This window comes from Telopea speciosissima, chromosome 2 (assembly GCF_018873765.1).
Source record: "Telopea speciosissima isolate NSW1024214 ecotype Mountain lineage chromosome 2, Tspe_v1, whole genome shotgun sequence".
In the NCBI taxonomy this organism is placed as follows: Eukaryota; Viridiplantae; Streptophyta; class Magnoliopsida; order Proteales; family Proteaceae; genus Telopea; species Telopea speciosissima.
In genome coordinates, this window is record NC_057917.1 from 8,981,581 (window position 1) to 9,006,861 (window position 25,281).

The window sequence follows — 25,281 nt, forward strand, 5'->3', positions numbered from 1 at the left end:
TCTCTCTTTTTCTGCATAAACAAAGTCTAAATATGAGGAATTATGTGAAAGTAATAAACATTAAAATTAGTTCAAATCTAACATATTTGTTCGCATGAGATGATAATATATACATTTACACATTAGAACATGATCTGGTCTACTGTTTTTCTAGAGCAACTCCTATTGTCCTTGTCTTGGGCTCTACATTATAATAATGTTTGGACCCGATTAGAAACCGGAACCGGACCACCCATTACTTAATGGTCCTGGATCTCAAATTTGGAACTAGTGAGCTTATTGGTCCGGATTTGGTCTTGACATCTTAAAACCGGAACCGCTAGAGAACCGGACCGATAGCCTAGAACTGGACCAATTGACACCCCTACCTGCTACTTCCAGACCCATAGTTACCTCTTCATCTCACCGTAGTGGATATTTTGACACCAGGACCTTCTCAACCTACTATGCATGGACCTTCTCTCTCTAGCCCACCTCAACCTACTTCTTTGGGCTCAGGTTCTTCCCTGCATCTTGGGTGATCTATTAGTTTTCGACCCTCCTTTTTTTGCCAAGTCCAATATCTAACATTGTTCTAGCGCCTTCGTCACATCATCCAAGGATAACTCGTTCCCACACTGGTATATTTAGGCCTCCACAAGGCTCAATTTGACTGCTACCAAGTATCCACTTGTACTCCCTATGGAACTGAGCGATTATACCCCAGCTTTGAAATCACCACAATGGCGTGCTGCCATGAATGATGGATTTTAAATGCTCTTCACCCATCTCCTGCTCAAAATGTTATAGGATGCAAGTGAGTTTTTCGAATCAAGCACCATTCGAATGGCACTATTGAAGGCTACAAAGCGTGACTTGTGGCAAAGGGAGCCTAGGATTGATTACACGAAAACACTTAGTGCTGTGATCAAGCCTTTAACCATTTGACCGGTATTATCTATTGCTTTTACAAATCACCAGACTGTGAAACAATTGGATATAAATAATGCTTTTCTACATGGGGATTCAATGAGGTTGTCTATATGGATCAGCCACCATGATCCATTGACTCCACACATCCTAACTATGTGTGTCGTTTGCACAAGTCTTTGTATGGGCTCAAACAAGCCCCGCGTGCATGGTGTACTTGCTTGAGTAAGTTTTTACTATTTCGTGGCATCCAAGATTGATACATCTTTGTTTATATATCGTCATGATGACTATATCATTTATTTTCTCATCTATGTGTATGATCTACTACTCATGGGTAACAATGGCACTACCATTCAAGCCCTTATTAGTGCATTATTGACTAAATTTGCTCTCAAAGATCTTGGGGATTTGCATTATTTCCTTGGAATAGAGGTCTTTCGATTTTCAGATGGTATTCTACTGACCCAATAAAAGTATATTACTAATCTGCTTCAACGCACTAATATGATACCAATAACAACTCCTATTATCATTGGTCATCCTCTTACATTACACTCAGGTATTCCTCTCTTGGATGGCTCAAAATATTGACGAGTAGTTGGGGCTCGTCAATACTTGACAATGACTAGGCCTGATATTGGATTCACTATTAATAAGGTGGCCCAACTCATGCACAAACCCACCGATATTCATTGGACAGCAGTGAGACGAATGCTACTTTATATCAAGTATAATGTTATTGACGGTTTATTCATTTGTTGTTCTTCTCCCATCACATTGACTGCCTATTTTGATTCGGATTGGGCCGGATGCCCCGGTGGTCGTAAATCCACTTCGGTCTATGCAGTTTTTTCTTGGATCTAATTTGATTTCTTGGTGCTCAAAGAAGCAAATCACAGTTTTGAGGTCCTCCACAGAGGCCGAGTATAGGGCTATTGCTTCTGCTGCTGAGATCATCTGGTTGCGTTCATTGTTGCAAGAACTTCAGGTATTTCTTGCTCATCAGTCGATGATTTGGTGTGATAACATGGGTGCCACGCATCTTTCTGTGTACCCGCTCTTTCATACACGAATGAAACATATAGTAATTGATTTTCACTTTGTTCATGATATAATTGCTTTCCGGCAATTAGTCATTCGTTTTGTCTCCACCATGGATCAACTCATTGATGTTCTCACAAAGGGCCTTTCTCATCAGTGGTTCACCTTCCTTGAAGGCAAGCTCACCCTCACTGAGCTTGAGGAAAACTGATAAGGATCCACCTCAACACTAAGCTTCACCATCACGTTACCATGTTATTGTTATTTCTGTTTTAGATTCCATTCTAACGCGTATATATACACATATCTTTCATTAATAAAGAGTGTGATTCATCATTCCTTACAATATCCTGCCTAGGAGGCAGCATCCATCCAAAGCTGCTTCAAATTCCACATCAGTGCATGTGTACATGACCTACCTGACCTTGTAACTTACAGAACCTGCACTTACACTAAGATTCTAAGAGTTCCTTGTTGCAGTCATTACTCATTATCGTTCAGATCTCAAGGGGGAGTTCTTGAAAAATGATCTGTGCAGTTAAACAATGCCCAATAAATTCTTGATATTATAGCAATCTTCATTTGCACCCCAATAAACAAAAAAGTTATGTCCAATACTTAGTGAATACAAATTTACCAAACACTCTATAAATTGAAGAATGAGCACTAAATAGGGAGAAATTATCTATACAAACATTGCAGAACCTGTAACTAAGAAAACAATGATACCATACATTTTTGCCAATTTAAAACTAATTGAATAAAAGAAGTATATACGAATTCGTTTCCAAACATGCGCATAACTGCTTTCCAAGAGACTCAATCAGAACCCCGGTTTTTCCTTTCTTCTTGTCCTTTCATTTCTTTTTCTTTCACCCAGGGGGGGGGGGGGGTTGAGGAGTTGTTGGAGATAAAGGAGGTTGTAATCTGAAATTGTCCAGGTCAAGATCGTGGTGTCACAGTAACTGCTTTGGATGCATCCAGATGATTGAGACGACATGTTCCAAGCAGGAATTCTGGTAACTCCTCTGGTGTATTAGCCTGCAGTGAATAATGAAATAAGTTCATATGCCGAAAGTCAGAGAGAAGCAAACTAGAAAACTTGCACAGAGAAAGACTAATAGGATGTTCGAATAAACAGTCATGTACATCCTTCACTCGATACAAATCCTCCCCTGATTGTAGTGGTATGTGAGGCATGATAACTGGTCAATACAGATCCCATCCATCTCATAGGCAATTCTTTGGATTTTGACAGGAACTCTTCTCCTGGCAATACCATCCACAGGCTAAAGTTTGTTTTTATTTGTCTATTTGTAAGGCAAGAGAAGATCGCTCGAAAACTGTAGTTCCATATCAGAACTGCTCATGGAAGGATGAGTTGACAGCCAGGGAGAACCTTAAAGTTTTTATATGCAAGATTCCTGATCCTTGATAATCCATTGACAAACAGCTCATGTTGCAAACTGTAGTCTTCACCTTTCATTATTCTTTCAGGCCTAAACATTTTTCATGTTCAAACTTTAAGGGAGACAAATTCCATGTATCCCACAGCTTCATGAAGAAATTCAGAGCCTCAGGGGCCTTTCTGTGCTCTGGTGGTTTAGGTTTTGATATTTACTGGTGAGTTTGGGTAACAACAAGAAAGTTCCAAAGCATTACAAACACCAAAACAAAGAACCAGAGGTCACAATATGAGGGCACGGTTGTCTCACCTGTATCAAAAATGCCATTTCAACTACCAGATTGTTTAGGTACCCGAGAACAAGGCTAACCACACCTCTTGCAACTGTGGATGAGCCGATGTCAATTCCAAGCTGAGAATATTGTTCCATGGGCAAAATTAGTATATTATAATATGAAAGTACAAAATAAGCATGGTCCTAGCGTAACATGCCCAAAATGTGTTGGTGCTCAGGGTGGTTGTACACACCAGTGTTTTAGTAATCGGTATCGGTATGGATTGGCTCTGTTTTCATAAAAAAGAGTAGTTTTTCCCCATTTTTACCCCTGCCTGTACCGATCCACCGATATGGGATCGGTATCGGTCTCCACCGATACCGATACGAATCAGCTGAATTGGCCGATCCGATATCGATACCTCAAACCATGGTACACACATACAAATTCAATAGGCCCCGAGTTTTATCATCAAAACTATTGACAGTTTCATGGCATTTATAACAAGCAACTGTAATAAAAACATACAACTGCAGAGATTGGTGTGATTTTACCTCCAAGTAGTTCTTCCCCCGAAAGTAGTTTATTTCAAGAGCTTGACCCACCATGCATGCTTTCTTTCCAACACTTTGCTTTACTATCCAGGAGCCCTAGGAGGCGGGAAAACCATAATTAGCACACTCTTTGTTGTTTTTGAAAGCTTTATTTGTCTTATGTAAAGTATTGAAAACATTATCCAGAAAATTAGTGTCATATTACACAGGTTTTGTTTTTATAAAATTTTATAGAAAATGGCAAATTTATTCAACTAACTCAATAATTTTGACAAATAATAAGAATTTATCTGTTATTAACCAACTCATTTTCCACAATATAATTGCAATATTCTACATGAAAACAAATGAAATTTTCTCCCATTTTATCATCTGGGTTTGTATCTTACCAAATGGCAATATAAATTTCTATCAAGCCAAAGAGTCCAGTTAAAATACATTATTAATCAACCTTATGAGTTCTCTCTACCACACTTCTGTGTGTATGTGCAAATGCATGTAAGCATGTCTCTTACAGGAGTGTTCTCTTTCGCATACCTCTTGAACACACAGTAAACAATATTTCAGCAATAAAATGGGGGAAGCATGTGTTTTCTAGTAAACATAGTTCCAGTCAACCATATTTGTCAGTCACGATCAAATTTGGATCGCTCCTTATACTAACCTTGGATATGTATGGTATGAGCTTAAACCTTGAATTCCTATATGAATCATCTCCGTTGATAAAGCTCTCAAGTAAGGGACTGTCCTCCACAGGAGTACGCATCATGTAGTATAAAGCAAGACTATATGCGGTTGAACCAGGGACCTGGTTCATGGTACAGACAATGGTAAATATTTCAATAATTATGAACCCAAAAAGAAGATTGGAGGAGATAAATAAATAAATAAAACAGGGAAAATTCACCTGTATGTTTATAATGAAGAAGAATTCTGGTCCCCCCTTCATGGCATATTTCTGCATAAAACTTCACACGTAAGAGTATATTTTATCTCTTTGCTTGAGTTTGTATGCTCATGCAATTGTTTGTATACGTGCACATGCAAGCATGTAGAACACACATGAAAAGACTTCCACTAAAGTATTGTTTCATAAAAGGAGCCATAATAATAGATCAACCTGAACAATGCCCCCAGGACGGCCACCAAGATCATCTTCTCGCTTTTCAGATCTAAGCCAATCTGCTGCAACCATTTGCATTAAGGTGCCTGTTGACTTGATCTGGAATAAAAAGTGACAAATCAATGAAGAACGAAATTAAACCACAAAGAACAACTTACTCATAACAGAAATCTCACTTACGAAACTGGAATTTATATATATTCCATTTATGTTTGACATAGAGATCCTTTGGGTAACACTGCCAGTGTTTGCCGGGCCTAAGCCCAAATAAAGGAGAAGGGTTGGTGTGTCAGGTCGGCAGCCAGCACCGAAATAACTCCCGAGCCACCCTTTTTACATGGATTCTAGAACCTTATATTTTCAACGTTATACTAGGGAGTTCCCCGCAAGCAATGCGCTACACTTTGATTGAAGAGCAAGGGTTAGCTAAGGTGTCCCCTAAAAGCGACGTGCCACATCGGCGTCCGGATGCGGTGACAAGTAGGCAAGGGTTCTTGTACCGTGGACAAATACGGGAAAAGAAGCCGGTCCAAAAGCGTAGTTAGATTAGCATCTTGGAACATTGGATCTTTAATGGATAAGAGTCTAGAATTGATAAATGTTATGGGGAGAAGGATTAACATAGCTTGTATTCGAGAGACTAGATGGAAGGGTAAAAAAAGCTAAGGGGTGGATGACTTTAAACTTTGGTATACGGGGGGATAAAAGTAATATAAGGGGAGTGGGCATGGTAGTAAATCATAGCTGTCAAGGCGGCAAGGTGACCCAAGGCGGTGGAGGGGTGCCTAAGCGCTTAGGCGACAAGGCACCTGCCTAGGCGACCAAGGTGCCCAAGTGTTATTTTTTATTTCCCCTCTTTTCTAACATTATTTAGTATGTTACAATATATATCTTATATCATCAAAAATCAACATTAAGCCACATCAAATCATAAAAAATCAACATTAAGCCACATCAAATCATAAAAATCAACATTAAGGCACATCAAGTCATCAAAAAATCAACATTAAGGCACATCAAGCCATAAAAAATCAATATTAAGCCAAATCAAGTCATAAAAAATCAACATAGAACTAGAAGACAACAGAACTGAAGAAGCAAGCTATTGGAAGTTTGAAACAATCAAAACATACAATTGGTTTATACTATTCTTAGAATTGGTCATTGTCATGATATACCTAGTTTCACATTTCATTTATACTGTTCTTAGAAAATATGATATTATTTATAAGTAATTAAACTGCTCTCAATTTAGAGAAATTTTCTTGTTCTATAAGATGTTTGATTGGTCAAATGATTTTAGTTTTACATGAGACTTTTTATATTAGGTAGAGCACAAAACCAGCTTTCCAACAAATTCATGATTGCTTAAATCTGATTTATATTGAAGGAGTTAAGTTCCGGTCAAACCTTATTTGGTGTGCGCTAATGTTGTCAAAATCACTTTGAATGAAAATGTTTTATATATCAAAACAAATGAATATTTTACCACTCTTTTGGTTTTTAGCAATGTTTTACCATAGTAAGATTTATAGAATTTTTAGATTTGATAAAAACCTCAGCATTAGAAAGTTGAAAATTTCACTTACCGCTGAAAATCCAATTTTTGTTCTTGAACTGGGGAGTTGACTTTTTATCCTTTTGGAATTTGATTTTTTTAACTATTTTTATTGGATTCAAATAAGGGGTATTTATTTAATTATTAAGTAAATGAAATAACAAAATGATATTTGGCATAAATAAGGGCCAAGCCGTTCAATACCAATAAGGCGACAACTGCCCAAAACCCAAAAAATCCGCCTGGACGCTTAGGCGGCGCCTTCACAACTATGTAGTAGATAAAGATTTAAAGAATGATGAGGTGGATGTTAAAAGATTTAGTGCAAATTATATCCATCAAGCTTGTGTTGGAGAAAGAGGTTGCCAATATAATTAGCGCTTACGCACCCCAAGTAGGATTGGATGAAAGTAGTAAGTTACAATTTTGGGAACACATGGATGGATTACTGCAAGGTTTTAGTCAAGGAGAAAAAATTATTATAGGGGGTGAGCTGAATGGACATGTTAGGAGAGATCGTAGAGGCTGCGAAGGTGTACATGTAGGTTATGGTTTTAGAGAGAGGAATGAGGAGGGGATTTCAGTTTTAAATTTTTTTGTGGCTTATGATTTATTTATTGTAAACCCATCGAAAAGAGGAGGAGCATTTAGTTACCTTTAAAAGTGGGTATCATAGTAGCCAAATAGATTTCTTTCTAACTAGAAGGTTTGATAGGTTGTTATATAAGGACTACAAGGTTATACCAGAAGAGAGCCTAAACACACAACATAGATTAGTGGTCATGGATATGTGTCTCATTATGCCGAATTCTAAGAAAGGTGAGCTTATTTGCCCTAGGATAAGGTGGTGGAGCTTAAAAGGAGATACTTTGAAATCATTTACTGATAAAGTGGTCAACCAACGAAAGTGGGAATTTGATGGAGACAATAAAATGATGTGGAACGAGATGATTGTTTGTATTAAGAAGGTTGCTAAATATGTCATGGGAGAATCGAAAGGAAAACTTTATTCCTCCAGGGAGACTTGGAGGTGAGATTATGAGGTTCAAGCAGCCATTAAGACTAAAAAAGCTAGTTTTAAGAGATAGCAAAGGACTAAGGATGTAGATCTAAAAAAGTATAAATTGGTCAGAAATGAAGCTAAGAAGATTGTGGGAAAAACAAAGGCGAAGAAATATGAAGATTTTTATAACAATCCAAGCACAAAGGAAGGGGAAAAACTATCTTATAGATAGCTATAATGAGGGAAAGGAAGATTAGAGTTTTGACCATGTTATATGTATTAAAAGTGAATCTGGTAAAGTACAAAATAAGGGATGAGGACATTAAGGAGACATGGAAAGATTATTTCTACAACCTACTAAATGAAGAGTTGAAGACATTTTGAGTAATAGAGTCCCGGAAGACTGCATTACTCATCAACACACCATGTCATAGATATATACAAAAAATTAGGGTGCTTGAATTAAAAGAAGCTTCAAGGAGGATGAAAGTAGGCAAGGCACATGGAAAGATGTAGAGCTTGTAAGAAGGATCTCCATATGGTTTTTATTGACCTGGAGAAAGCTTATGACAGAGTCCCTAGAGATTTAATCCAGAATGTTCTTGCAAAGAGAGGGGTGTCGAGTAAATATATACATGTAATTAAAGATATGTATGAGGGTGTAGTGACTAGTGTGAGATTTGAGGGAGGCTAGGGCAAGGAATTCCCAATTACGGTTGGGTTACATCAAGGATCAACCCTAAGCTCTTATTTGTTTGCAATTATCATGGATGAATTAACCAAGAACATCCAAGACGAGGTACCTTGGTGTATGCTCTTCGTCGATTATTGTTTTGGGGGATGAGACAAAAGCAGGGATTAGCGCTAAGTTAGAGTTGTGGAGATCGACCTTGGAAACAAGAGAATTTAAGATTAGTAGATCAAAGACGGTCTCATCAGGGATCAACTCTGCAGGTATAATCAAGTTGATTTGGAAGATTGCTGCTAAGAAGGACAGTATTTGGGTGGATTGGTTATATTCGGGAATCCTGTGCAATGACTCTATTTGGACTGTTGACACTTCTTCAGACTCCTCTTGGGTTTGGAGAAAGATCCTCTCCCTTAGGCATTCAGCCTATGGAAGTATCATCTCTAAGATTATTGATGGATCTTCAACAAGACTCTAACTTGATTACTGGCACCCTTGGGGAGTTCTCCTTCCTTTTGTCAACTCTAGAGAAATCCACAAGATGGGCCTGCATAGACACTCTCTTGTAGCTGATATTATGGTTCAAGATGGATGGATCTCAGCTCCCTTCAACCTAGTTAAAGATATTTGGAATGCTTTCCCCTCTTTCCCTAGCAAGTCCTCTAGATCGGGAGATACTGTGTTGTGGGCTCCCTCTCATTCGGGTCTCTTTTCCTCCAATTCGGCCTGGGAGCTCATCAAATCTAGAGGCCCACAGGTCCCCCGGTACAGACTTGTTTGGTTCAAAGGCCGTATTCCCTGCCATAGTTTTTGCTCTTGGAGAGCCCTCTCTAACTGCCTTCCAATGCAGTCCTTTCTCCTTCACCGGTAGATCTCAGTTCCGGCCTCGTGTTGCCTTTGCTGGAATGCTCCTGAAGATGTCAACCACCTATTTTTTGAATGCCCCTTCTCTTTCTCTATTTGGTTTGGTATCCTCGCCAAATGCTGGCCCAAAAGTAGAAGAATTCTCCCCTTTCTCCGTGAGTGGCTTTGGGTTGCCTCTACTTTTGCAAGGAATTCTGTCTGTGATGTTATTGGAAAACTTCCCTTCAACGCCGCAATTTCTCACATTTCGATGGAGCGCAATCTCAGGAAATGGACCTCAAACTCTAGATCATTTAGTCAGATTTGGGATTCCATCTCCTTTGAAGTTTTAAGCAAAGTTTCTAAGTTTTCCCCTTGCTGTATCCCCTCCCCAAGGAACATTGTTGTATCATGGGGCCTCCCCTCTCCCCCCTCCCCCCTCCCCCTTCCTCGTAAGAGGTGCTTTCCCTTGTATTCTTCCATTGTTTCCCCCTCGGGGGTTTCTCTTTTGGTAATGAATCTTTATTCACCCAAAAAAAAAGTCAAAGTTGTGGAGATCAACCTTGGAAACAAGAGGCTTTAAGATTAGTAGATTATAGACAGAGGATATGATGTGTAACTTTAGTCACACTATGATGGATGATGACATGGTGAAAATTGAAGGGAGAGATACCGCCAAGTGACTATTTCAAATATCTGGGGTCTATCATACACAAGAAGGTGACACAGATGATGATGTCTCACAAAGAACTAAAGTGGGATGGATGAAGTGGAGAGGTGTGACCGGAGTACTATGTGACCAACACATTCCTTTAAAGCTGAAAGGAAAGTTCTACAAGACTGTTGTCCGACCAGCTATGAAGTACGGGGTGGAATGTTGGGCAGTTAAGAAGTGCCATATAGTGTAGCTATGTATTACAGAGATGAGGATTTTAAGATGGATATACGGAAAAAGTAGGAAGGACAAAGTGAGGAACAAATGTATTAGAGCTAATGTGGGAGTTGCCCCGATCAGCTCCAAGCTCCAAGAATGTCGTCTGAGATGGTTTGGACATGTACAACGGAGGCCTGGGGGCTCCCCAGTAAGGAGGAATGATCTGATTCCGATTTAGGAGCTAAAAGAGCTAGGGGCAAGCCTAAAATGATCATAGGTGAGGTTGTGAAGAATGATATGCATAGTCTGGGTCTTGTGCCAAGTATGACCTCAGATAGAGCCTATTGGGGGGTAAGAATCCACGTTATCAACACCATGTAGCTGAGATTTTCCTGATTTCCTGGGGCTATCCTGTTTCCTCTTACTTTCATCTTTCATTTTTCTTCATTCCTCTTACTTTCCTTTCCCTTGGTGAGGACCTCAGTTTCCTTTACTTTGTTTTGAAAGGATCCATGTAGCCGACCCCCATTTAGTTAGGATAAGGCTGAGTTGTTGTTGTTGTTGTAGAGTAGGCAAGGCAAAGGTCCAGATGGGGTCCCAATAGAAGTGTGGAAGAGCTTAGGAAACTGCGGTTTATCTTGGCTAACCAAGCTATTTAATAAGATTATGAGCACAAGGAAAATATCAGATGAATGGAGGAGAAGCATAGTGGTTTCGATTTATAAAAAATAAAGATGATATTTAGAGCTGTAATAACTAGAGGCAAAAAACTAATTAGTCATAATATGAAATTATAGGAGAGAGTTATTGAAACTCAGTTGAGACAAGGAACTACTATTACGGAAAACCAATTTGGTTTTATGCCAGGAAGATCCACGACAAAAGCTATTTACTTAGGAGACTCATGGAAAGATTTAGAGATTGCAAGAAGGATCTCCATACGGTCTTTATTGACCTAGAAAAAGCTTATGATGTATGGTGCGGAATGTTTTATAGGACACTCATACGACCGTCTATGATGTATGGTGCGGACTGTTAGGCAGTTAAGAAGCATCACAAAGATAAATTAATGTAAGATGAGGATGTTGAGATGGATGAGTGGCAAAATTAGGGAGGATAAAGTAAGGAATGGTCATATTAGAGTTGATTTGGGAGTAGCTCCGATACCTGATAAGCTACGAGAAAAATTGTTTGAGGTGGCATGGCCATGTTCAACGGAGGCCTTTGGATGCTCCACTATGGAGGAGTGATTTGATTCATATTGAAGGAGCTAAAATAACTCTAGGAGAAGTAGTGAGGAAAGACATGCATAGCTTAGGCCTTGTATCAAGTATGATCTCGAACAGAGCTGAATGGAGGGTAAGGATCCATGTATCCGACCCCATTTAGTTGAGATAACGCCGAGTATTTGTTGTTGTATAGAGATCCTTTCGGTCACCAGCAATAAATTAAGTGGGTCAATATCAACTAAAACTAAGACTATTTGTTTTTATTCTTTCCATTAAAAAAATCTTTTCAAATAAGTCAATAATTATTTCCATTTACAATAACATACAAAAGAAGGTACCTTGTGGCGGTCTTGTAGATAACTTTGTCCACGAATTAGAAATGAAGAAGGATCAGCTGTTGTCCAACTGCAAGGCATTCTAAAACTTGGGTCATTTGGGAGAGTGGATCCATAACGGCATGGTATACTGTCTTCCCATGGAAAGTCTTGTAAGTCTACATAACCCCTCTTCTGAACTGCAGCATATGGAAGCCTCAAATCATTTTTTAAATTGTAAAACACAATCTAACGAAAAAAGTAAACATATGCCATCCCTCAATCTGGATAGCCCAATAAGACTCACTTGCTAGATCATGCAATTTTCTCACAAAACCCGTAGCTGTTGATTGCTTGGGATAGCATAAATCCTGCATGTCCAAGTTTAATGTCAAAATACCCATGTGACAAACAAAAAGGGCAAAGCTCACAACATCTCCCAAAGCAATCATTTCGTGGTAAAAAAAGATAAGGAACTCAACAATTATGAAGAAACAGAAGGTGAAGAAGTCTTGTGAAGGAAGTTAAAGCACTAGAGGAGCAAAAGTGCTGTCAAGTTTTGCATACAAGAATACTGCCTCAGGGTGGAATGTACTGGTGGTGGACATCAGGAGGTTGGGACCCATTGATTTCAGGGTTAACCAACTGATGATCACAGCCAGCCAATTTGTACCCTTTTCTAGACCAGTGGTTACACATTACGTGAACACCTAAAGAATGTTACAAAGAGGCAAAGAAAATAGCTTCTACAAATCCTCCCATCTGATGCATTTATAACTTTTAAAATCATCCAGCATTCTATAATCAAGAATAATTTTTTTTTTGTCCCTAATATCTACACTTGCAGGAAAATAAGAAATTCATGAGGCTTCAGATCTAAGAATCATTAATCATCAAGTCAAGGGCCCAACCCAAAATTGCACAAAAACAATTGAATAAATCAATTGAAGCTTCCGAGATAAGGCAATTCAGTTGTAGCTGGTCCTTGAGTACCAGTTCTGAATTTCCATTACCTTTAGAGAAAAGTGGACCACATTGTTTCCAAGTTTAAAGAAGAGTTCAGTCCAGATTTTTTAACTTCGATAAAATTAAAACTTTTACTGCAAATTAAAAGCTCACTTTTTTTTCAAGCACAAGCAAAACATCAAATTTTGTGAGAATTAAGTACCTGAGGATGCATTTCTGGACTTGAATCAGAAGGCCAGCAACTCTCTGATTCATCATTATCAGATGGCTCAGGAACATCAAAGAACTCATCGGATGTATCGTTCAATCCCATGAGAATAGCAGGTTTGGAAAGTGGATTCTCCAACTCCTTTTCCATGCCATCATCTTCATCACTCGTTCTATTTGGTGCCGAGTTTTGAACCTCTACCTTAATATCCTCTCTTTCATTTTGAGGCAACCCAATATCTCTTGCCATCTCCCCTGATGAAAAATCAGAGGATGGGTAATTTCCTGTGGCTGTGAACAACTCTCTTAGTGCTGCAAAAGACATACAGACATAAATATTAAGAATATACAAATAAATAAATAATTTATGCATTTAAACCAATAAATATAGTTTCATTCTGAAGAGATTCCCCCTACATGAATCTACAGAGAACAAAATGGGATTGCGCAAAATTACTGACAGAAGAGAAGTACCAGCAAGTTTTGTAATCATCCGGATAGTTATAGATCTTGCAGATGATGTACGTACGTAGGACTTCCAGAATTTCCAGTCAATGGCAAGCATGTGCTTTACAACTGATTGTTTTCCTTGGTTAATTGGAGATATTACATACCCTCCACCTAAAATTTAATAAAAGAGCATTCTCTGAGTAACAGTTCCCAAACTTTGCAGGTATTTCAAAAGATTAAAATATCAGTATTGAAGAGGCACGAGAAATGTATGGTATGAATTGGATAATTTGATGGAAACTCTGCGTTGAAAATAATAAAAAAAGACAGATATTTAAGTCAAATGGATAGAAGAATCCATTCAATCAGCCTGTGACATCCATGAAGCTAGAATACAACTAGATGGGACCCATTATTTGATGAACCCTACCTCATATGGCCAGCAAGTAAACCAGAACTCTCTCCCTTATTGGAGAGTCATAAAAAATATGCACTGCTGCTGGACAATATTTTCAGACAGGACTGTTACTTTCATCAAGCATGTCAATTTTTAACAAGAAGACTGTGATGTAGTTCAGAAGAACAAGAAAGCCAGCAACAAACCAGACCATCAAACTGGACCAAGAATGAACTAATATGTATAATTTTGAGTGTCCAATGGGTTGTATGGGCCATGGGCTTTATATTTTTGGGTTTACTTTTGTAATGGGCCAATTCTATAAGCCCAAATATTAAAAATTTAAGTCCTCTACGGGATTAAGTAGTTAGTTTCGATTTTATGTTATTTAGTCATTGACAAAGTTAGGATTTATTCAGTTTCTATTTTGACTTTTATTTAGTTTCTAAATTGTAAATCTCTCCATTAGCCGAGGAGAGTTTCTATTTTTTTTGTAACAAGGCAGTTTATAAATAAGGAGGAGGCAGTCCCTAACCTCCCACGATTTTGACAGCCAATCTATGTGTGCTTTGTGCATGTGTGTGAGTGTGGGAGACCCATGCTGTGAGAGACAACAAACCTTTCTGATATTTCAAGGTGGAGATTGGTGAGAGGCCATCTTCTAGTTGGTGGGAGACCAACATATCCCTTTTCTTTTTTCTTCTTCCACTTGATACTTTGATCCTTATAACTCTCTTCTGGACCTGTCAGAGCCTTACTTCTGAAGTTGTGTTGCTGATCTATTGATGAGCTTACTGGTGCCAATTTCTCATCTCTATCTTCTGTCGATCCATGTCTGAGCATTCTGTTTGTTGTTTTTGAATCAGTCTTCAAGTCTACTGACCTGCGCATGGTGCTACAGGTCTATAGATCAACAGTTGATATTTCTAGGCTTTCCAGCTACCTTACCAAATTAGAAACTTCTACTTTCCTTACTTTCTAATCTGGTTTGCAGGATTTCTTTAAACAACTCAAGTGCTGTATTGTCCAGGTTATTATTCTCAGTATATTCTCTGTTTTACTTAGACTTTCTAATTCTGGTTTTGGTAGTTACTAATTCTGTGTCAATGGCATAACTTCCAATCAAATCGTTGGATCTAGATCAGACTTTGATATTTTTTCAGCATCCTAGTAGATTATTTCGACTGGCATTCAGACCATATCTGAAAATCCTGCTGAAAGTTATAGAACAGTCCTTGTTTTTGGTTTAGTTTCAGCCCGACAATTCTGGTTACTCTTGGTTTTCCTCGTCACTAGCATTAGGTGATTAGGATACTATCAGGTTGCCTTAAGTAAAACACCAAATGTACGCATTCCAACCACCAATAAGATATGTTGTGCATACAGCACAGGAGGCTAGATGGTTTCTTCTGATCTTGTGGATCTGTTTTGAGTGTTATTCGTCATAGAGTCTACAAAAGTCCAAAAAAATAAATAAATAAATAAATAGCATGTATTTGCACAAATTGAATCAAGTACCATGTCTAAAACATATAATTACAATGCAGTACATGAGAATGATAGAGATTATAAAACGTTCAGCCTGCCTAGAACTACAGCACATTCAGTAAAGCAGGTATCATATGTAAGGTAGTTATTCCTTGACAATCCTAAGATGGGAAACAATCTAGACGAAAAAGAAACAGGGAAACAATCAAAGAACATTTGCAATATCCAAATTCAAAGCATACATTACTTTTAAGGCAGGCCCTGACATAGCCTTTCTGGTGTTGACACTTTTTGTGATAAACTGAATGGTAAAGAATAACTGTGACAGAATACAATTAACAGGGTTAGTTTTTTATGGGAGATCTAAGATAGAAATGAATTTTTAAAATTTCTGTACGAGTCAGTACCATACGTTCCATCGTCCTCCCGTCTCCAATACCGCTGCAGTAGTAAATCTCTCCTTTTCATCCCCCTGTAATCTAACCATGCTCTATTAACAACAGGAAAGATTGCAAAATACTTTGTGAATTGACTCGACATCAATAAAAAAATTAATAATAAGAAAGGGTCCAGAACTTACCAAGGCATCCAGTCACTCTTCAATTGCTTGTGGATAATATCTGTATGACCATCAAGATGTTCAATCACACTGCCTCGGTAAATGCAGAAGTCCCATCTGCAAGAATATTGGTAGATTTTATTGGGACAAAAGCACTCCATCATCAAGGAAGAAAGACAAAGAGCTGGATGCACATTGGTGTAGACATAAACAAATTAAGAAAATAATAACTTTCAGCCACTTATTCTTTATATCCAATCTATTGACATTACTATGCATGAAATCTTTATGTAAACTATATGCTTTGGGAGATTGATATATTTTTATTATGTGACTTTTGACATTATCACATGAGCAAAGGTTAACCAACAAGTCGCTCAAAATAGTGGGCCTGTTCATATAAGCTTATCTGGATGGGCCTCCGTATATAAAATATTGCCGTATCATATGAAAATTTGTGTTGGGATTACACTTCTCTGCATTCAACATTTAAAACAAATAATGCAATTAGGAATCATTATAATGATAATGATCTCTCCTACCATAATGGTGCGCATCAGTGACTGTTATATGTGTTCATCAAATAAATCAATAATCTTAAGTTCTTTACCCTCAGATCACTAACAATCCTGATTTCCCTCTTGTTTACATTTTAATTTCAGGGGATTGGGAAGGGACCATTCACAATGTCTTTATTGGCTACTCATTAGTTGAAATTGGAAGTGTGGCAATTTTTCAGGTCACTAGTATAGAAAGGCCATATTCCAGACCTACCCAAAGTCTGGGCCAGCCTAGTCCCTGCGCCTGTTAGGTTGTCTTCAGTAATATGATTAAATATTATTCTAAGGTTTTCTGTTATGAAAATTTATTTTTGCCTAGCTTATATAGTAGAGGTGCTACCCTTGGCTTGATGGTAAGGTCTCCAGCTGTAAATAGCAGAGACCCGGGATCAAGTCCCACCCCATGTGGGGGGTTAAATTTGTGGTGGTGTGTTAAGGAGTGTGGGTAAATAATGCAATTGGGATTACACTTCTCTGCATTCAACATTTAAAACAAATAATGCAATTAGGAATCATTATAATGATAATGATCTCTCCTACCATAATGGTGTGCATCAGTGACTGTTATATGTGTTCATCAAATAAATCAATAATCTTAAGTTCTTTACCCTCAGATCACTAACAATCCTGATTTCCCTCTTGTTTACATTTTAATTTCAGGGGATTGGGAAGGGACCATTCACAATGTCTTTATTGGCTACTCAATAGTTGAAATTGGGAGTGTGGCAATTTTTCGGGTCACTAGTATTGAAAGGCCATATTCCAGACCTACCCAAAGTCTGGGCCAGCCTAGTCCCTGCGCCTGTTAGGTTGTCTTCAGTAATATGATTAAATATTATTATAAGGTTTTCTGTTATGAAAATTTATTTTTGCCTAGCTTATATATTAGAGGTGCTACCCTTGGCTTGATGGTAAGGTCTCCAGCTGTAAATAGCAGAGACCCGGGATCAAGTCCCACCTCATGTGGGGGGTTAAATTTGTTGTGGTGTGTTAAGGAGTGTGGGTAAATTATCATTGTACCCAAAAAAAAAAAAAAAGCCTAACTGATATAGTTAGCATGTATCTAAGTATATTTCATTTTCACTGACAAATACATATGCATATATACATATAAGAAGTATAACCCCAATTAAAAGATATAATGTTATATATTAATATGTTGAGCTGGGCTCAAGCCCAACAAAACAGAAGACAGGCTTATTGGGCTGTCTGTTGCCAGCCAGAAAATTAGGTAAGGGACAGTGGATGTTGGATCAAAGTTATTCATGAGACAAACAGAAGCTAAACTTGGCCCCTTAACTTGACTGGTTCAAATTCATTGTGCACCAAAAAACAAAAAAAAAACAAGGGCGTACCCAGTGCACAAGGCTCCCTGCTTTCACAGAGAGGCTAAATTCATTGTGCACCAAATGAACTCTAAATAAGTAGGGCCACAAAAATATCAGTAATACCAGTGGCTATCACACAGCTTTTCAAAAGAATGTAAGATAACAGCTTCAAAGTCAAAAGATAGTTATAATCTGATATTGGGGGCAGGATGACTTTGATTAAATCCAATGTTTCTACTTCATGGTTAACCACATATACTTCATTGAGGTCCCTGCCAAAATGAACAAGAATTCTGAGGAATCATAATGAAATTTCCCCAGGAGCATGGGAATCCTAAAAACACTCCTCATAAACTGAGAACAATTGGTGAAATAAAGGAGAATCATGGGCTGGATCTGGGTCATCTTCAAGACAGGAATGATTTCTTGCTTCACAAGTGGAGGTTTTCCTTAAGAAGCATCAGAGCTTATGCTGTATGGTTGTCTTTATATATAATAAATAGGGGAAGGTATTCATACACGGGAGATTCTCCTATCAAATCCATCAAATAGAGTGGACAGGGGTGCTTTTGTCATTTTGGATAGCCAATAATGCCAATCTGACTGCATTTAATGCCGGTCGTGCACATGCGCAACTGTGTATGAACACTTTTGCCTAATAAATAATAAGAAAGATTAATATAGAACAAACCCAAGCTCACATCTAGTAGAACAGGCAGTTGAAGAAAGGAAAACATGTAAGAAAAGGTTAAAACATGACACTCCCAAAAAAGGATAAGAAGGCACAGAACGCCAGAACACCATCTTGGCCTGAAGGGGAGATACTTGTAATTCAAACATTTGTTGGATCCAATCTACATTTACTCAGTTTGTGAGGCATAGAGTGATAGATGAGAGAAGACTGGGATTTAGGAATACTAGTGTTGGGGATGCCCCTTCCATTCTAGGTTCCATTGTTTCTACTCCCTGATATTTGGGCGAGAGGAAAGACCATTGCTAATTTTCAGCATACCACCCCTTGATGACCAAAATAAGGGATTTGGATATCTAGAGAAGCAACAAACATGGAAACCTTTTTCCATTTGACTGTAACAGTAAGGCCTTTTGGTCATCTGAAGATTGTGATTGTTACGTTTGCTCATTAACCTCAGACAGAAAATTTTCATCCAAATCTTTCTTCTCAGCTTTACTTTCTACTTCTCAAGCCACCCCCCACCCCCGGCTTGTCAATTTTCACATAATTCCTGCTGTCCTGCACCCCTAGAGGGTAAGAGGGTAAGGTCTCAGTGTTGGAGATAAGTAGGAAAGTTACTTTAGTGATTTGGCTAAGCAGTGAACAAAGAAATGGACCTTCCTCTCATTTGTTAAAGTGAATAACAAAGTCAATCAATCACTATTGCATCCTAGTCATTTTCCAATGGAAGTCTGGCTCCTTATTCCCATGATTATTCACAATGTTACTTTTTCTGTGGTGTTTTCTTCAGCTCTGTTATGCATCAGAAGGAAGTTCCTATTGAGCCATACTCTGTAGAAGGGGTGGATAATATATGGAAGGAGAGAAACAAGAAATATTCAAAGATAGCCCAGAATCACCCGAGATAGACTGCATGATTGTGAAAGTGCCTTCTGGGGCATATAAATTAATTTTGCAAGGTACATCCATTGATTTTATCATTTGAAAATGGCAGGCCATTATTGAATTATCTATTTCCCTCCAGGTGGTTAGGCTCTAGGTACCCTCCCCTCTTTTTAGAACTCCACCAAACTAAACTTTAGTAGATGTGACATCTGGTTATCCAAGGCCCTCTGACATTTTAGGCATTTCAAAGACAAGGAATGTGATTTTCAAGTCTTGCAGGGCAGGATCAGTGTGGCAAGTTTGGCTACAGTGGGGGCCAAGGTGCTTCGGTCTAGTCCTACTGAAAACATCTCTCACGATTTCATCATCCACTACTGAAAACCTCTCTCATGATTTCATCATCCAGAGAGGAGGGGATCCAGCTACTTCTATAGGACGTATCTCCTCAAGAAGCAACTTGCTTGGAGACTTTTCCCATTTGATAAGAAAAGCTCACTGTAAGGTATCTTCCACAAATATCTCATTTATTTGGTCACCTTGTTTGAGTAACTTCCTCAGAGATGGGTTAGCCAAGCAAGGGCTATGAAGAATCTATGTATTTAAGTGCTTATTGAACGTTCAGTTTGCACTGTTTAATCGTATCACTTTATCATTTTGTTGGTTTCACATGGCCTATCATTTAATGTCAGCGCTTCTTGACTCAGATCTTGTAGTTTGCCCTTTTTTTTTCTTTTTTTTTAACGAAACATTAGTGGAAAGGAAAATCTTACTCTGATCTGGAGGGCCCAAGGGACATAACTGTCTGGAAAATAGCTTCTGAAGTTCCGTCAATCACGCCCACTGCCATTATTGCTGGATGGTCATCCCAATACTGAAGATACAAGAACACTCAGCAACTGAAACAAAATTGTAAAATCAATAAATGGTACATTCAAAATAAGATACCCACAGGCCGATGGAGATCCCTATCTTTTGCCTCCTTAAATAACCGTAACCCTGCATAATTTTTTTTAAAAAAAAAATTAAGAATCTACGAGAGACTGTAATAAAAGGAGGGGGGAGGGACTGTAGTTCAGTGCTTGCCATTTTGACAGCCAAAGATTGTCCACGGAGAGGGTGCAATAACATCATGGGACATTGGATCTTTGTGTAGGGATGAACGAAGAGTCCAGTCTATGGAGTTTCTACATTCTCTTCTCTTGGAACCATTTAATCTGTCACACCTCAAAATGAAAGACTGTAAGTATAAAGGCACCTTTTTAAGTAAATTACATTTCTAGAATGCAAGGTTTACAAACAGACATTGCAGTCACTTGAATGGTTTTCCCTTGATGGGAACAAATAAAGATAAATGTTCACCATCAATCAAGCAGAGTTCAAACTTAAATGAGAGAATGTCAATATGTGAGCATGATCTCAAAGAAAATCCAGCAAAGAAATCAAGAGAATTCTAACTAATAGGAAACCAGAAGTGCAAGATCTTGGCTGTACAAATGGGGAGCTGATTTTCAGAGTGCATAAAGGCTCTTCTACCATAGGATCCCAATTCTATGTAAAGCCCAATGCACAGACATCAACATTTGTACCTTCCTTTTATCAATTGTTTTCTGACATGAAGTAACCAACTTGATCAGTTGCATACATGCATGGAGACAAGCGGTGTAATCCCCCCCCCCCCCCGACCCTAACCCATAGTGCCCCTCTTCTTTAAAATTTATGGGTCTGATTTGTACGAGGCCAAGGTGGACCCTCCACATGAGATTATAGTAAGAAATTTAAAAGGGACAATGACACCCATGCCATCGCTATCCACAGACCTCTATCGCAGTCCTCTTTTTAATCATATTTTCTTCCTCTTGAGGCTTGTTGGTTTTTGATTGCCAGTAGTTTGTTGATCAGAGATTCTGGATTTTGAGACATGATACAAGTGGAGTAACAATTTTAGAAGTTTCAAGCTGATGGTGTGAAAAGTGAAAAGTAAAAAACTACTTAGAGTGATAGATTAGTTTACCAGTAATCCATAAAATGTTACCATGCCTCATATTTGAGGGTATTGAAAGTTAATCCACGTGAACTTTGCAGGCAAGGAACTGGCACCCTTTCTTTCTTTTTAAATTTTTTAGAAAGAAATAACTATTGTCTAATCCTTGTTTTGAGCAAACTGGTCAAACAGATAACTCAGTTTCATTTGACTCAGGGACGGACAGATATTTCATTCTTCCATGGGTCATATTAGATTTTTCACACCAAAATGAACTGAAACCCCACTAATTGGAGCTAAGTTGACGGGGACATTAGATCATTGGGTACCCAATGACATCTTTGCTCTGTGGACCACAACAGATGTAACAAAGGAAAAAGTGTATGAACTAACTAGCCAAAGGAATTTATCTTATTTAGTAGAAGGATATCTTTTAATGTCTCTTTTCATTAATAAGGGATAGTTTTTGAAGCTCACGAGTGACTAATTGTTAGTCTATTTATGGTTAAATGTTAATTGAACGGTTCAAGATAAGGAATTAACTCTTTTTGTCCAGTCCAGTCAGATTTTGTGGCTCAGAAGTCAGAGGTAAAAGAGAGGGGGGGGGGGTTAGACGCAATATACGCTTTGGACTTGGAGGAGTAGTTTTATTTAGTATAATTCTGATGTGTTAGATTCAATGGATCATGTTTTGCACACATTGTAGACATTTCTGTTCAATTGAATCAGCAGCTATTTTTCATGTTTCTTGCTTCCTCTGAAACTTGATCGATAAAAGTATCTGCCGAGCAAGTAAGCAAGATAATTTGAGAGTTATGAATTTGCCATACATCAGGTGAGGAAGGTGAATCTATCTCAGTGTTTTTAATTTAGATTAAATATAAAAATATGTAAGTATATAAGTAAAACAAGGACGGAGTATTTGGTGTGTACTTTAGTTACACTAGGATGGATACTGAAATGGTGAAAATTGATGAGACGGAGATTCTAGAAAGTGATTATTTCAGGTATCTGGGCTCAATCATAAATAAAGAAGGTGATATAGATAGGATGGATGAAATGGAGAGGTGCGTTTGGAGTGTTGCGTGATCGATGTATTCCTTTAAAACTTAAAGAAAAATTTTATAGGACACTCATACGACCGACTATGATGTATGGTGTGGAATGTTGGGCAGTTAAAAAGCATCATGTAGATAAACATAGTGTAGCGAAGATGAGGATGCTGAGATGGATGTGTGGCAAAATTAGGAAGGATAAAGTAAGAAATGATCAAATTAGAGCTGATTTGGGAGCAACTACGATACATGATAAGCTATGAGAAAATCGTTTGAGATGGCATGATCATGTTCAACGGAGGCCTTTGGATGTTCCATTACGGAGGAGTGATTTGATTCAGATTTAAGGAACTAAAAGAGCCAGGGGCAGACCTAAAATGACCCTAGGAGAAGTGGTGGGATAAAACATGCATAGCTTGGGCCTTGTATCAAGTATGACCTCGAATAGAGCTGATTGGAGGGCGAGGATCCATGTAGCCGACCTCATTTAGTTAGGATAAGGCTGATTTTTTGTTGTTGTATAAAAATACATAAGTATAAATATTACAAATCAAATCACTTGTTTCCCTCATATTAGTTCCATATATATAGTTTTCTAAAACAGAATATTCTTACTAAATTGAATAAATAACAGCAGAGCAACATAACACATAACAAATGGGTATTATAAATTCTTTTTTTGTGAAATGAACATGCTGGGATATGAAATAAGTCACCTAAAGGCCTGCCACTTTCTCTTGGGACCATTCTCTACTGGAATGGCACACTCCTGTAAATACGTAAAAACAATCAGTCCTTGATCTTGAGCAGGGGAAAAAAACAGAAAAGGGAAAAATCCTTAAGTTAATCAGTGAGGGAGCTGGGAACCTGCAGAGCAGCTTCCTGGAACAAGCGAATCCATCTTGCAGCTTCCTCTGGGCTAGTTGCTCCCAGCTGTGAAATGTAATGTACCCATTATTCATGAATGGATAGAAATGGCAAAAAGAAAACCCCTCAGTTTTGTCAATAGAGTTTACCACACCTTAAGCCGATCATTGTGATTGGAAGTATTATAAAGGGTAAAAATGAAGAACACCTGCAAGTAGCAACAAAACTGTCATTGCAAAGCTTTAATAGGAGCTAATGTATCACTGCTGCAAAGTTCTCCAAGAAGGAATGGAGATGTGGCAAAGGCAATATGGCCGATGCTCATACCTTCCTATTAATACTCTCTCTCCCATTGTCCATAACTCGAATGCAGGAATCTATTGTTGCACTTTTTACAGGATCCTGACAAAAAACAAGGTGTTTGTTTTTTCAGTTCCCCCACTTGGTCAGATGAGCAAGAACAAACAAGCAGCTACATAGTATATAGCAAATGCTCAAACTGAAATGGAAAAATGAGACAATATTAACACAAGCAACAATAGTCATCGATTCATACAAAATTATAGAAATTCTTCAGGTTAAGTGTGGAATATTGGATAAAACAAGCCTAGGCACAAAATAGCAGATCCCCCTGACACAAACCGATTGTGCACATATATTAATGTGCCGCTAAATAATAGTTTAAAATAACTTTCAGGTTTCTTGTGAATACTTGTTATTGAACCCCTTATTTAGATCTTTCTGCTCCTTTTCTACCATAGCTACATGTAACCAGGACGTCAGGAAAAAAGGAGATGAAGAACTCATTACCATGCAAGCATCAAATATTTCTTATAATCTACAGCCCTTCAATCATGTAGGCAATCCAAATACCTCTCTTTCCTTCATATGTACAATACAGAGATTATATATATAACTAAAATTCAAACAGAAAGAACTCTTCACCATCATCATTATAACATGAAACAGATGAAAACTTAGAAGCGAAAAAAAAAAAAGAAGGAACCCAGCAGAAATCTTTCTGCAACTGGTTCCTTAATATCAGAGAGAACTTAAAACAGAACATCTCTAGAACTTTACAGATAATCATGATTGGGAAAAGGGGAAAAAAAGAAAGAGTGAGAAAAGGATTAACCAAACAATTAAGTTAAGAACCTCATTCTTTGATATTGGCATGGACTTGAAGCTTCTAAGACATTGATCCTGGAGAATGAAATACCGCTTCTGCGAGTACTGCAATCCAATCCTACGGGAACGAATAAGATAAAGCCATCCCTCCATTCTTCCTTCATTCTGTGAGATCCCCATATCCAAGAAACCCCACAAAACCCACCACCTTGATTCCCTCTTTAGTTTTTTCTCAAAGGAAGTTCAAGAAGATGAAAATTTGAATATTCTGCATAGTTTCATAGGCAGAAAGCAGTTCAGACGTATGCATATACGCCCATGTTGAATTAAAAAATGGTGTACAAGATGATCCTCTGATCCCACTTAAGGGAATCAGAGAATCATTTCAGACAATATCTCCTGCTTGTAGTTTTTCAGGCAAATCTCTCTCTCTTTCTTTCTCTTTCTTTCTCTCTCTCCACCTCTTCTCTTCTCTTTGTGTTAAAGTAACTGCATCTTTGCATATAATGAGACAAAGATTGACAGCAAAAATGAAGCATGTGAAATTGACGAAATTGCCATTCGGCCAAGTTGGAAAGTGCAAAAGGAAGCAGATGGAATCTTTAATTTCTTAATTAATTCTCAATTTATTGGAGAATTTCAGCTACGCAATGAGAAGGGCATTTTGGTAAAAAAATATTTTTAAAGACCCGTGAGTGTAGTAGCAGTTTTAATTATAGAAGTAAAGTATAGAAGAATGAGAAACAAAGGGAATATCTTTGTATGGTATTAAAGAATTTTTTATTACCTAATTGAATATTCTTCTCATAATCTAAAAAAAGTTTTTTTTTTATAATTTAATCATTTTTTCTTATAAATAATAAATAAAATATTTTAATTTGAGATGACATAAGAAAC

At 38.0% G+C, this 25,281-nt stretch overlaps 1 protein-coding gene across 3 annotated transcripts; it reads right to left on the minus strand.

Moving 5' to 3' along the window:
* Positions 1–2,577: 2,577 nt before the first annotated feature.
* LOC122652487 (protein ENHANCED DISEASE RESISTANCE 2-like) lies at positions 2,578–24,848 on the minus strand. Of its 3 annotated transcripts, XM_043846235.1 has the most exons (21): positions 24,412–24,845; positions 23,584–23,658; positions 23,411–23,464; positions 23,257–23,322; positions 23,106–23,158; positions 20,437–20,567; positions 20,303–20,349; positions 20,124–20,224; positions 15,908–16,003; positions 15,735–15,799; positions 15,575–15,646; positions 13,467–13,613; positions 12,988–13,304; positions 12,127–12,190; positions 11,844–12,019; positions 5,308–5,409; positions 5,095–5,145; positions 4,852–4,995; positions 4,188–4,283; positions 3,669–3,770; positions 2,578–2,994 (listed from the first exon to the last, which is right to left on the minus strand). In XM_043846235.1, the coding sequence occupies exons 1-21, from the start codon at positions 24,562–24,564 to the stop codon at positions 2,896–2,898; spliced, it is 2,211 nt and encodes a 736-aa protein (XP_043702170.1). In that variant the 5' UTR covers positions 24,565–24,845; the 3' UTR covers positions 2,578–2,895. The 3 variants fall into 3 exon arrangements, 2 of the variants coding, with proteins under 2 accessions (XP_043702170.1, XP_043702171.1); XM_043846236.1 differs by lacking the exon at positions 3,669–3,770 and having other exon boundaries at positions 24,412–24,846; XR_006331603.1 differs by lacking the exons at positions 2,578–2,994; positions 3,669–3,770 and having other exon boundaries at positions 4,852–5,008; positions 24,412–24,848.
* Between the last annotated feature and the right edge of the window lie 433 nt (positions 24,849–25,281).

Coding starts and splice junctions, on each gene's coding strand:
- LOC122652487 (XM_043846235.1), bottom strand. CDS start 24,564: ATGGGGATCTCACAGAATGAAGGAAGAATGGAGGGATGGCTTTATCTT. Junction 23,465..23,583: donor GAGAGAGTATTAATAGGAAG/GTATGAGCATCG, acceptor TGCTACTTGCAG/GTGTTCTTCATTTTTACCCT. Junction 2,995..3,668: donor AAATGGCATTTTTGATACAG/GTGAGACAACCG, acceptor TATTCACTGCAG/GCTAATACACCAGAGGAGTT.